Here is a 14449-nt window from a genome sequence, read left to right as displayed (position 1 = left end):
TTTGTAGGTGCCTCATAAATGTTTACATTTAAGAGGAGGAAAATCAGGATTTAGAAAAAAATACAGACCACAGGGACAGTTTCTCACTCCCCACCCCCAATTTCAGCCTGTCTCCGATTCCAAGGTGACACTCATATTTCATCCAGAGTCAGCTTGGCCCATCCAAAGTGCCATCTACTCTGCGTTTCCAGGCTCTGATCCATTAAGTTGGTCAGAATGCGTTTCCTCTCTGTGTCTTCTGTTGTTTACAGGTAGAGTGACACATCAGTCACTTTTTAGGTCTGGTTTACCAAAGACTAATGACCAGATATAATGTCAGAAGGGAACTGTTGTCTTTAATTATTTAACAGGCCTAAAAGCCATGACCAATCCACATATTCTCTGATCTGCTCTGTGGCTCACTCCTACACCTACAGTATATCTTTGCATTGAAAAATTATATTTACCTTGAAGACACAGCTAATCTGGGTGATTTAGATAGATTTGGACTTTAAAACTTCCCTTAGAAGATATTTGCTTTGCCTATATAAATATAACTATAATCTCACCAAAATTAAAATATTGTCACCATTGGATATAAGCAATAGGTACAAATTTAACGCATTTATTTTCATGAGGGAATGCTCAGTTTGTTACACAATATTACAGTTGATTAAAAACACCATATACTTACACTGTAACTAATCAGTGGATGTATTATGTGTTTTTTTTTTTTTTTTTTTTTTTTTTTTTTTTTTTGAGACGGAGTCTCGCTCTGTCGCCCAGGCTGGAGTGCAGTGGCGCGATCTCGGCTCACTGCAAGCTCCGCCTCCCGGGTTCACACCATTCTCCTGCCTCAGCCTCTCCGAGTAGCTGGGACTACAGGCGCCCGCCACCACGCCCGGCTAATTTTTTGTATTTTTAGTAGAGACGGGGTTTCACCGTGGTCTCGATCTCCTGACCTCGTGATCCGCCCGCCTCGGCCTCCCAAAGTGCTGGGATTACAAGCGTGAGCCACCGCGCCCGGCCGTATTATGTGTTTTATTGGAAGCACTAATGTTTCTTTTTAGATAAGAAAGGTAAGATAAAGAAGGCCTTATTTGTTCTTTGACTCATTTATTCATTCAACAATTATCAGTCATTTTCTCCCAAGCTACAATATTTACAATACTGTCATAATTGCAAAAGACTTCCACCATTACCTAATTTGATTCTGGTCTTTATACCACCTGTTTGCTCACCCGCCTCAGACAGCCATAAAATTAGAAATTTAACATCCAGGGTGATCATTTTTCTTAGCACTTTAGCTGTACCTCATGTACTGTTACACCCACCCCGTAGCTAGACTTTATGGATGAATACTGTTTATCCAAACATTACATAATAGTCAAGAGAGACGACAGTGGAATTAACTTATTGGCAAGCCCTATCCAATTTGAGGAAAATAAGAAGCATACCCATGAACATCCTATGCCGTATGGCCCACTAGTGCCCTCTACCTACCAACTTAGCAAACACACACTTCCCTCCATAGCTGACCAGTCATTGGAAAACAGATGTTAACTATATTGTTCCTATCTGAAAGGATGTATATGTCTCTTACGTAGAACAGCATGGGCAGGAGTGAACAGTGATATAACAAATCATTATTGTATCAGCTATGCTTGAAATGGAAGCCATCAACATAGATGAGATTACTGAGAGAGGGTCCTAAGACAAAACACTGAGGTAAAACATTGAATGGATTATTATGGAAAGAAGAGCCAGCAAAGAAGAACCACAAGGAGTGGCCTGAGACATAGGAGGAAAGCAAGGACCCTGCAGTAACAGAAGGGCAGGAAGGAGTTTTTCTAAAGAAAGACTAGCACTGTCAAATGCTGCAAAGAAATTAAGATAAGGACCAAGCCATGAAAATTAACATATGCCCAGTTTTCCACCCTTCCTTCCCTCAAATTAAGAAGTTTTTGATATAACTTTTAGAAATCGTATCTCACACTAAGTAATGCCATAAAAATGTTACTGTTAGGAGATCCTGGAAATGTTGGGCTACTAAAATATGTTGAACCTCCCCCGACACATGCCCTTTTGGGAATCAGGCTTCCAGCAACCTTGAGCATTTAAAATACTTCCCTGTACCTGTAAACAGGTAAAAATCCTCCCAGAGGCAATAAGGAAAACTGTTCTTACTAAACCTAAGGAGACCATTCTCAAGCCTCCTCTCTGACAGCTTTGCTTTAACTCTAAAGGCAGGTAGTGCATCCATGCAGTCAGTCATTCATGAGCCTCTGAGTGTGCCATGCACTGCATTAGGCACAGGATATGTGGGAGTGACACACACAGGGAACGAAAACCTGCAGTGACAAAAGCAACAGCAGAGGGAGCCAGTGGAAGAAACAGAAAAACAGCATGGGTGTGAAGTGCAGCGCTACCCAGCTTGTGGTCCTTCAGTAATTCTTGAGCGTGTCATGGGATTATGCGACAAATTTAGTGCTCTGCAAATTACTAAATTTAATAAATATCCACACACACTGCTATTTTTAATTCTGTTCAATTTCAGTGTATAACTAATTTTTGGAATTGTACCAAAAAGGTGTTTATGTTTATTAAATGTTAAAGATAAATCATTATTAGTAATAATTGGGCCATTTATTGAGAGCATAATATCTCTTCAGCACTGCCCTACACTAGCATCAAACCTAATCTTCACAGCATAATTCTGGGCAGGTATTACTGTTCATATTTTGAAGGTAAGATAAATGAGGCTCAAAATCTTATTTGCTTAAGTCCACACAGCAGCAAATAATGAAAGCATACCTGTCTGGCACAAAGGCCATATTCTTTCTATTATAGAGCGTTGATTCAAGGCACCGGCATTTATGTTCAGTCCTTCATTCCCTGAAGCACTGAGAGCTGGTGGTGTTAATGTGTTTGTTTTCTCTTAGTCTCCTGATAAGGTGAGTAATTGAATTCAACATGTCTAGAAAAGGTAGAAGTAGCATTTATCAGTGAAAATTCGGCAAGAAGAAAATATTACAAACTTCAGAAAGATTGAGCCCCATAAACATATCTTCTAAAGGAAAAGTAAATGATAGAGATGAATAGAAAAGCACTCTGTTAAAACTGATAACACCTAGGAGGAAAGAGTCCTCATAACTTCCTTAAGCTAGGCCCTTTTTAATGGCCTAGGTAGGCCATTATTAAATACATGCTTCTACAGAGGCCTGTTATTCAGCAAATATTCTAGGGAAAAGTTCTTCTAGCACAAAGCACCCAGTCTTTCCTGGAGCTAACAACTTCATAGAATCACCTGTGGGATCTGTGGTCACCTTTAAGGATATAGTCACAAGCAGGATTACCTACTAAATGGAAATGAGAAATAGCTCTGTTTTTAACTGAGAAAGAATTCAGAATCACAAAGAATCTAAAAAGCTTAGACTATAGCTATCTACTCTAACAATGACAGAACTTCTCCAGGTGAAGATGCTTTGTAAATGTCTTTAAGAATATATGTCCTTCTCAGCTCTTATCGAGGCTAGAAATTGAAGTTTTTATTTAAAAAATGAGAAAAGGCAGTGTTGTTTATTTTTATCAATGCCCAGCCACTTTTTAGCCAAATTTGCAGAAGAGGATGCAGTCAATGTTAATGTTGTACATATGTTATGTACTGCAACACAGCATAGGCCATTAACTGTACAACTCAGATTTGTGGTCTTGATTATCAGTCTTTGCATGTACATTAGAGCATACTCTGAAAGCTTAGATTCCTAAGCTGCTGCCATATGGCCTTGCACATATATATTGGATTCTAAACAAAATTTGTTGACTGACTTGATGCTGTCTTTCCACAGAGATCCCAGATACATTCCTCAAAAAATTAATTGTTGGGTAAATGCAAAATAACTCTAAATCTCTTTTATATTTGACTAGTTGTTAAGTTAGTACTTAAATAGAAATGGAAATGGATTTCTCACTTTAAGGTTATAGTGTTAAATTTAAAGCCTAGAATATCCAAGATAATATTCTTACTATTAAACAGCCGTACCTACTTTTGTTATTATTTTTGAGGTCATTTACTAAAAATGGTTCTCAAAATGATCATCCCAAATGTGACATTTTGTTACTTGGTACATGGGAGCAATGATACTCTGGTAAACTAAGAAAAATTCCTGAGTGTGTATGAATGAGAAGCAAAGATTCTGGTATCACAATTAATATTCCCTATTTGGATTGTCTTTAATATAGATTTCTTCAAACACTTCGCAGTTGGGTGGTGCTGAGCCTGTAAAACGCTGCGGAAAGTCTGCACTCTTTCAACTGGCAGAGGCAAGTTCCTAAGAATATATTGAGATAAGATCTGCAGAGGTGGAAATCACAAAATATTCTAACAGTGTGTCCTAAACTACACCATCTCTCCTGTGACCATAAAACGAGTTACATCTAATTTTCAACGAGAGGGTTAACCCTTAAATTGGGAAAACTGAATTTTGCTACTAAGAGTCATTAAGCATTGGAAAAGGTTACCCAGAGATATTGCAAAATTTTTTTCACAGGTATTTTAAAATAAGGTTACTTAGATTGGCTATGTAAGTCCAGCCTGAACACAGAAGAATATCTGTGGTTATTTTCCCCTTTTCTGATTCCCGTAAACCAGCTATAAATCTCCAGAATGCACTGCTTTTAAATCAGACAGTTGATGTTTGAATTTTTGTTTTCCTGGTGAAGAATTCATATGACATGTTCTAAAATATGATGTTATAAGATGAATCAGTTGTACACTTGATGTGACATGTGTGTAAAATGCTACTCTTCCACTGGCAAAGTAGAAAACCTGCTTTCATAAAGCTGGTGAGGAACAGAGCCCTTATTAGTGGGGGATGGATTGGGGAGGAAGACGCCGGAAGCACCTGTTGCTAGGGTGGGCAAGGCAATGACTTTCTCTGCCAGGCTATGACTACCCTACCTCGAGGAAACATGCAGAAGAAATGTTTTCAGCACCAGGACATTCTAGTAGCAGTTTTCTCTGTTGGTAAGATAAATTAGGAGGTAGAAAGTGGATGACCAAAAATCTCATACTAAACTTTTTTTTATTTTCTCTCATTTTTCTGGTTTCCTTTCAATAAGCTCCCTTTGAGTTCTTTTGTAAATTTTTTGTAGTTTATTTAACTTAATGAGATGACAAATCATATTCTGAAATTTCTAAATTTTATGGTAATTTGTGTCATAAAAACTTATGCATTTAAAATATATAATATCTTTAAATTAGGTTTTTAAAGATTACCAAGTCCAAATTAGAAATATAAAAATACAAAGGCCTTAAAACATAAAATTAATAAACAATAGAACAAACTACCCCATTGTTGTCTGACACTATAATGACATGCTTCTTGTGTAAGACAAGTTCAGACCAAAATAGAGGGCTACAAGTGACTGGAAAACTCTAAGGAAAACTAATGAAGACAGCAGGGAATCGTTCTAAAAAGAACTGCATGAGTCAGTGCAAAGTACTACTCCAGATACAGCTGAAACAGTGAAGATCTGACAAGAGAGTGCCTTTGGAGTTAGAGTTGTAAACAAATCCTAGTAAACAGACAGACTGTGAGGTCATGCATTTGTCTAGTAACTCTAAGACTGTATAGATTGTCAAGAGAATTTATTTGAACGAAGTGATTATTTTTCTTCAGTAATATGGATGTATGACCCTCTGCTTGTGCTGGTTATATAATTGCGGGTGTATGTATGTGGTCACACACATATACAAAAATGCATATGATTTCTTAAATATTAAACAATACTAAAATGTAAAACCAGCTTTCAATATATGATACTTACCTTTAAACAGTTTTTTTTTTTGTTAAAAATGTATGAACCTTTGGCATACTTTGCTGCATGGGGGGCTGGTAAAGAAGTGGATTCGTCTTCTCATTTTCTTTCTTTGGCATAGCAGTCATAAAAAAAAGATTCCTTATTAAATCAGAGCTCATTAAAAAGAACACTCTTCTAATTTGTAGGGATGCATCCCAAATATGAAACAGATGCTATGGTTTAACAGATGTTTGAATGTTGGTATCATAATTTAACGGGGTAAAATGACTGAAATAAGCCTATTCCAATTATAGCAAATCAGCTTATACTTAGTTTCTTATGACATTTGAGCAAAAATTTATACTTTTGATAAAACAGAATCCCTAAAAAAAATAAGAAAACTTTCTTGCATTGTTATTTGCACTGAATCAGTGTGATGTCTTAATACAGTGTATTTTAGAATAACATTCTAAAACCTTCCAGTTTCTAATTAAACTTAAATATATGCACAGTGGATTAACCAGCATCTCCAAATAATCACCAGTAGATTTATGCTTCCTTAATTTTTTTATTGCATGTGTATTTGATATTCATTTTTCATTCACAAAATATAACATTTAATTATTTCTGATGCATTTTAAGATAAATAAATATAAGAAGATATTGAAGATTTTTCCTATTGCCTAGAATTGGTGATGGTGTCTGCAATTTGAAGACACAACCTTAAATTCACACATTCTAAAGGGAAAGTCACCAAGAAACCACTTCCAATTTGGGCCACACCCATCTCGGGATTTCTAAAGAGATAGCCTAATACAACTATTATCCTATCTACCACTCCAGGAGTTCCTCCCCTTATCCCCACTCCAATCTCAAGTCATCCTTTGGTAGAGGGTTATCATAGGCTGTCCACACATCTGGAATATTTTGCCTTTTCTCTGTGTCTCAGGGAGGAAAGGAGAGAAGTTAATTTTCATTCTTTATCTATGTCCCATGTCAAGGGAAGTGAAGGCAGCTCCAAGAGAAGCACTGTTAAAGATTGAGGGAGGTACATGCAAAAGATTTCTTCTTCTTCTTTGGCAAGAAACAAGAAATATTTTAAGCATCAATTTATTGCTGGATCCTTTACCTATCTGACCAGGCAAAAAAGAAAACTGAAGGCAGTTGGCAGCATGGAGAGACTCAGAATGGCCTGCTGTACTCTTAGTTGGGCATTATAAAGATGTATGAGTTTCCCAAGGGTCAAGTGGATAAACAGAAAATAGATCTGTGTGATCAGGCAAGAGACTATTGGACAGTAACAGAGAGGGGTTGCATAAGGTAGGCCTGGGACAGTCTCTCACATCAGGGGAGAATATGGTAGAGATGCCTTTGCTCGGGACCTCTGAGGTGTGCCTGCAAGCGGGAGTGATACTCAACTGGTTTGCCTTCTTTGTACTAAAACACCAAGATACTTCCTACTGTCGGGAAAAAGCCTGTAACCCAACCACCTGAGTACTCTTCAGCACCTGGAGGGCACATCCCCTCTGATTAAATAAAATATTTAACAGGCACCCCGTGCCTGTTAAATATTTTGAATATCACCCCTGCCTATGACATCCCCTGAGAATGCCATTGAGTCTTGTGTAGAGTTAGCAGAAACAAAGAAAAAAAAAAAAAACATAACCATGGGCAGTTAATTATACCTCCCCCATTCTGTCTTCTATTCTCTAAATGAGAGGTTTTAGGCCTTGTGAAAGAAGGGCCAGGAACCAGCCCCAAACTAACTACTCACCTTTCCCCAACTCCATTCCTGTGGGCTGGAGTAAGAGGAGTGAATGAACAGTCCTTCCAAACATGGGGGTTGTTGCTTCCAAGAAATGTCTTCTCCTTAGTGAGAAGTAAGAAATATTTGGGGCATATATTTACTGCTGTGCCCTGTACCCACGTAAGCAGGCAAACAAAAAAATATTGGGGGAAATTGGCAGCAGGCACAGAGATATTGGATTGGCCTGTACTCCCAACTTTGGCATTGTAAAGACCCCCTCCCCATTTTCCAGGACCCTGGAGCCAGGAGATTTCCTGGGGAAGGTCCTAATTCAGGCGTATGATTGGCATTTTAAACTGGGTAGACTGTTAATAGCTGAAAGTGACCTGAAAGTTCTGGGATTTGTTCCAAGTATTTTTAAGGGTTTTGTCTGAGGTCAGGGAATTGACAAAAATACAATGCTTTATGTTTGGACCTCCACGAAGTTCATACTGTTCAGTTTATCAGTCATTTAAGTTGCGCAGGTACTATAAGGTATTGTGTTTCTTTTCGGTTTGAAATTAATTAGGTCAGGTCATATAAAGAACAGCAAAGCAGGTCAGGTCATATAAAGAACAGCAAAGCATCCCCACTGGAGATCATTGTGTATTATAGTGGCTGTAGTTGGAGGACACTGAAGAGGGTCAGAGATATCTGAATCTGTGTACATTTCAGCAAAGAAAAATTCTACCCTTGAAGATCTCTAGTACCAAAATTGTCTAATATAACAAGTAGAGCAACTTGTTCATTTATTCTCACAGTAGTTATTGAGGATGTATTCTGTGCCAATAACAGAGGCGACTGAAGTTACCTGTATGTGTATATACACATATTTTTGGTGCAATGAGAACTAAAACCTGTAAACCTTCTTCTAAGATCGGTGATATAGGAACACATTACCTCCAAGTACAGAGTGTTTTGAAGTGTGACTAGAGGCTGCAGCATAAGCCTGAAAAGATTGCTGTTCTGCTTCTCACTTTCCTGAAACAATTTTGAATGTTCTTTAAAATACATTACAAATTTTAATGGCAGATCTTTCTACAGATAAGTTATGCTATCTAACCTAAGATGATAATGACTGACATTTATTACCTGCTGTGTGTTAGGCACTAAGTACTTTATATGTACTAATTTAATTCTCACAACTGTCCTCTGAGGTAGCTACTATCATTCTTCTTTTACACATTAGGAAACCAAAAGGCATAGAAGTTATATAACTTGTTTAAGGTCACAGGGACAATAAGTGTTAGAGCCCACACAGGAACCCAGGCAGACTGTCTCCACAGCCTTTACTCTTAAACACTAGGCTGTTCTTTCGCCTTGTTTTAGATGAATATAAAAGACTGTGCAAGTTGCTTGTTATAGGAGTGTGCATATTATAAAAGTCTCTATGGAAGACAGCTTACTCCTACACATATATGTGTGGCTGAATAAGATGACAGATTGTCCAAGACTGCTGTCAAAGAAATGGAGCTCATGTTTTCTTTTTAAAAAATGTCTGTGCTTTTGAAACTGCCAGGATGCATCTTACACCCTTAAATAAGTGCTTGTTTGTGAATGTACTTTGGAAGATACTGTGGGAATTGTAGGAAATTATGGTATACAACTCCTGTCCTCAAGGAGCTTATTCTCTAGTTGTAGAGATAAGATATAACAAGTTAAGGAATAAGAAATAAAGAGTGCAAGTGATTTAATAAGGAATCATGCAAGGAAATGGTGAAACTCCACTTGAGTGATGAGTGACACACAAAAATGAATGTGTGAAACTAGGGAAGGGAGAAAATATTAGCAGGCATGTTCTGGAGATGAAGCACGGGAAAAAACAAGGATGATGGTTTTCAATCAAGGACTTACTTAGGAACCACTAGAAGTTGAAACTAGCAGTCTCTGGGTGACATCCAACCTGCAGAGATCCTTTGTTTGGCCTATATTTTGTTGACCTATATCGTATTTTACAGTTCAACTCATGGCTAATATTTGAAGATTAAAACTTCAAATAAATATAGATTTCTGAGTTCTGAAAATGTAGAAGACCTGGAGACATCAAGCTAGCCTTCCTCCATGAGAACAATTGGTCAGAGTTGATTAATGGTTGCCCTCTTGGATGCTTGTTCTCCAAATGACTTTCCTCTCCTTTCCCTGCTGAGCCCTCAGTCTGAGGCCAACAGTCATTGCCATTATCCACTTAAATTTGCTCACTTCCCTCCTTTATACCTGACCGCCATATATAGTGGGGATCGTGACTTACACATAATTAAATGGACAGCTGGGGGGGGATAAAACAAAGGGATTAAGGCAAGCACAGGAGAGAGGTAGATGGTAACAAGTCTATCAGATTAACAGGAATAGAGGACTGTGTTTATGGAAGATGAAGGTAAAGTGTATCTGTGAGTCAGAATTGGGAGAATGTTTAGTGCAGAGCAAATGAATATATACTTGAAAATAATGAGGAGCCATTGAAGATTTGGGACGGGGTTACACAGTGATAAAAGCAGCACTTAGAGAGATCTTCTTGGCAGCTATGTATGGAATGGAGTGGAAAGCCCCTGTGGACTTAAGGTGTGAGAAGATAAGAACTGGAATTGCAAGAGCTGACAGTGGGAACGGGAGACAGAAAAAGATGCCAGGGGTATTCAAATGAATTGTTTGAGTGAGTCAATGTGAGAGGCAAAGAAAAAGAAGAGTCAAAGATGACTCCAACACTGAACCTGATTGTTTGACCTTGACCTTGGAGCCCTGCTTCAGGAAGGCTGGTTGCAAACAAAGAGTAAGCCCTGCTAGTAGAAAAGAAGAGCTGAAAGATGCTGAGGTGGGGGGAGGAGAAATTCAATAATAGAAGAGTGGAAAAAGGAGAAGATTTCTAGCCAAGTAAATAGTTGAGTTTAGGAAGCAGAGACCTACATTCCTGAGAGCACAGATGACAGAGACAGTCGCCATAGATCCCTCCACTGCTCCCAATTATTGGTGATATTTGATCAGTGTATGATTCCATTTAAGATTTCTGTTGTGTCTTCATATTATTGATATGCATTATCCCTTCCATCCTATTGTAACCCCCTTAAAGCCCAGAACATCCCACCTCAGCTCCTCCTACACTATCATCACATAGATGAATTCTAATACGTAAAATACATTTAAGGGGACCTGTGTGGTGGGTTTCTTTCCTTATCATTTTATACAAAGTTGTGAGTTGTTTTTAGAAAACTCCTATTCTAAATCTTTTCACCTCATCCCCAATTGCATTAGGTTATTTTTGGAGGAACAGGAAGTATAGGAATGTATTTAATTGACTGTCCTTAACCTCTTTGGGGGAAGAATTTAGTAGATGGGCTTATGGAGCAAAGGCCACCTCAACCCCATTCAAAGTCTTCAGAAACAGTACCATTTCTGAGGAAATAGTGAGTAAAGAAAAATATTTAAATCACCGTTTCACCTAGTCCAGTTGTTTCAGCAAACTACAAAACTGTTAAATATGCCGAGATTTTAGTGTTGAGAGAAGCTTAGACCACTGTTCTGTGATCAGTTATCTCTTATGATAAATGGAATTGAAGTTTTTAGCAGCAATGCTATTCTCAGAAACCATCAACCAGTGTATATTTCTCTGGCACAAGCTTTTGGGTTTTATTTAATTATGGGAGAAATGCACATCCTGAAAAACACTGCTAAAATGCCATCCTAAGGTTATGTCTACACTGTTTTGGCAGATAATAAGCCAGTACAAAATGACTGTAAATATACCTTGGCTGCAAAACATTTGTTTTGTACTAAAAAGCAGAGATTTGGAAATGGAAACTTCTTGATTGGTGTCAGTAGGTCTGTTTTCACGCTGCCTTGTTTTTAATCTGGCCAACTCCTTTATGATAGACAATGAAAGATGATGTATAATTAAGAGTGAAATTATATGGTGCATTTTGGAACCACTTATCATTTTTTAGGACAGGTCGAGCATCTCTAATTTGAAAATTAAAATTCCAAAATGGTGTAGAATCCAAAACTTTGAGTTCTGACATGACCTCACAAGCAGAAAATTTCACACCTGACACCGCTGCTGTTTGATGTTCAGTGTACACAAACTTTGTTCCATATATAGTTATTTCAAATAGTGTATAACATTACCTTCAGACTATATACACTACAGTGTATATGAAACATAAATGAGTTTTGTGTTCAGACTTGGGTCCTATCCCTAAGATACATTATGTATGTGCAAGTATTTCAAAATTCTAAAAAGTCCAAAATCTGAGACACTTCTGATGCCAAGGTTTTCGCACAGGGGATACGCAACCTCCACCAGTTAAATGGTTTCTACTTCTGTACTTCTGTGGTATTACCTTTTTTTGTTTTTGTGACGGAGTCTCGCTCTGTTGCCCAGGCTGGAGTGCAGTGGCGCAATCTCAGCTCACTGCAAGCTCCACCTCCCGGGTTCACGCCATTCTCCTGCCTCAGCCTCCCTTACTTTTTATCTAGTACACATAATTTGTTATTTTTCCACTGATCATTTTATTAAGTCTTTTAAAGCAGAACACATTAAAAAAATGAATATCTTAACATCAGTAGAAAAGGATACATTTTAAAATACATCTGATTCAGAAAGATAAAAGCTTGATGCAGCCAAGGTGTATTTTATCTTTAAAGCGAGTCCTCAGTAACAAACTGAGCCTAAGGTATGGTTTTACCTGAACTAAAAGTGTGACAGTCCCCCTGAACCCAGGAACATAAAATATAACCCCTTTACTACACATTTTATCTCACCCCTTCAGTATTTCTATTGAATTGTTTTCTTTGTAATCATTTTGAAGAAGATAACTTTTTATACATGGTCTAACATGCACATCCTTAGGAATCCTAGGTATTAACATACTGATTTTTCTTTTTCTTTTGGGAGTGGGTTCCATTTCTTCCAGCACATCACTGTCAGACCCTTCTGACTACACAAAACAGTGAGAAACCTCAGTGCGGTTTTTATTGACAGAGGTAATATTAAAGTATTGGTGATTAATTTCACTGGTATTCTTGGGAGATATAACTAAGGACAGTATCATTGCTGGGCTGGACCAAGCAGTAGCATGGTCATAATTAGCATTGTTTTTATTGCTGTTGTTGTTGCTGTTTTTTGAGATGGAGTCTTGCTCTGTCGCCCAGGCTGGAGTGCAGTGGCACGATCTTGGCTAACTGTAACCTCTGCCTCCCAGGTTCAAGCGATTCTCCTGCCTCAGCCTCCTGAGTAGCTAGGATTACAGGTGCACGCCATCATGCCCAGCTAATTTTGTATTTTCAGTAGAGACAGGGTTTCACCATGTTAGTCAGGCTGGTCTCGAACTCCTGACCTCAGGTGATCCACCCGCCTCAGCCTCCCAAAGTGCTAGGATTAAAGGCGTGAGCCACTGCACTCAGCCAGCATTTTTTTTTTTTTGGCACTGATAAATAAATTTCATTAAATTTGCAGAATATAAAAGCAACATACAAAAATCAGTAGCATTTAGATATGTCAACAGTGAACAATTTGAAAAAGGAATCAAGTAAGTAATCTCATATACAGTAGCTATAAAGAATATAAAATGCCTAGGAATCAATTTAACCAAAGAAATGAAAGATCTATATAAGCAAAACTATAAAACACTGATGAGAGAAATTGAAAAGAATACCAAAAAAGAAAATATATTATTGGCTTATGAATTGAAATAATTAATATTGTTAAAGTGACAATTCTGCCAAGTTAAATTTACAGATTCAATGCAATTTCTGTCAAAATATCAATGACAATTTTTACAGAAGTAGAAAAATAAATTCTAAAATGTATATGGAACTACAAAAGACTAGATAGCCAAAACAATTCTGAGCAAAAAGAACAAAGCTGAACACATCAAACTAAGTGATTTTAAAATATACTACAAAGCTACAGTAACCAAATTGCATGGTACTGTGATAAAGACAGACACATATGCCAATGGAAATTAATGGAGAACTCACAAATAAATCCACACAGTTATAGTAAACTCACTTTTGGCACAGGTTCCAAGGATATATAATGGGGAAAAGATAGCCTCTTCAATAAATGTTCTTGGGAAAACTGGGTAACCAGTTGCAGAACAATGAAACTAGACCTCTGTCTCTTACCATACACAAAACAATCAAATGAAATAGAATTCAATAAATAATATAAGACCTGAAACTACAAAATTACTAGAATACAACATTGGGGAAATAATGTAGGACATTATTCCGGGCAAAGATCTTTTGAGTGTGACTTCAAAACACAAGTAACTAAAGAAAAAATAGACAAATTGGGATTACATGGAGATAAAAAACTTCCACACAACAAAGGAAATAATCAACAAAATTAAGAGACAACATGCAAAATGGGAGAAAATATTTGCAAACTACCAATCTGATTCATCTAGGATTAATAACCAGAATATATAGGGAGCTCAAATAACTCAATAGTAATGAAACAGTAATAATAGTAATAATCTTGCCCCCAAGTCCTGAGAGAATTGCTATAATTTAGGGCCATATTAGTAGGAAATGTGGAATACCATGAAGCAACCTGACTAATGTTACCCAGTGCTATTCTCTTCTCAGAATAATCCTACTTGAGACAGATCTGTCACTTACAGAGCACAGTAAAGCATGTTCAAAACAATAAGCAGAGTTTCATATGATATGAATGACTATCCAAGCCACCCTACAGTGAGCCATGCTGCATTTTCACTAATCCATGGACTATGGCTTATGGTCTGACTGTTTTGTTTTGTTTTTTATTATTATACTTTAGGTTTTAGGGTACATGTGCACAATGTGCAGGTTTGTTACATATGTATCCATGTGCCATGTTGGTTTGCTGCACCCATTAACTCGTCATTTAGCATTAGGTATATCTCC

General features: G+C 37.5%; 1 protein-coding gene across 12 annotated transcripts in view; it reads left to right on the top strand.

Annotated features, from left to right (window-relative positions):
- Positions 1-14449, top strand: part of BBX (BBX high mobility group box domain containing) — a 298070-nt gene that overhangs the window by 230296 nt on the left and 53325 nt on the right. For all 12 annotated transcript variants that reach the window (XM_032150240.2, XM_032150243.2, XM_032150247.2 and 9 more), the window contains one exon: positions 4222-4302. In XM_032150240.2, the coding sequence (XP_032006131.1) occupies positions 4222-4302 (81 nt within the window). The remainder of the gene's footprint in view (positions 1-4221; positions 4303-14449) is intronic.

Source organism: Hylobates moloch, unplaced genomic scaffold (genome assembly GCF_009828535.3).
Source record: "Hylobates moloch isolate HMO894 unplaced genomic scaffold, HMol_V3 SCAFFOLD_4, whole genome shotgun sequence".
Taxonomy (NCBI): domain Eukaryota; kingdom Metazoa; phylum Chordata; class Mammalia; order Primates; family Hylobatidae; genus Hylobates; species Hylobates moloch.
Note: the sequence above shows the minus strand (reverse complement) of the source record. Positions and strands in the feature narration are given on the sequence as shown.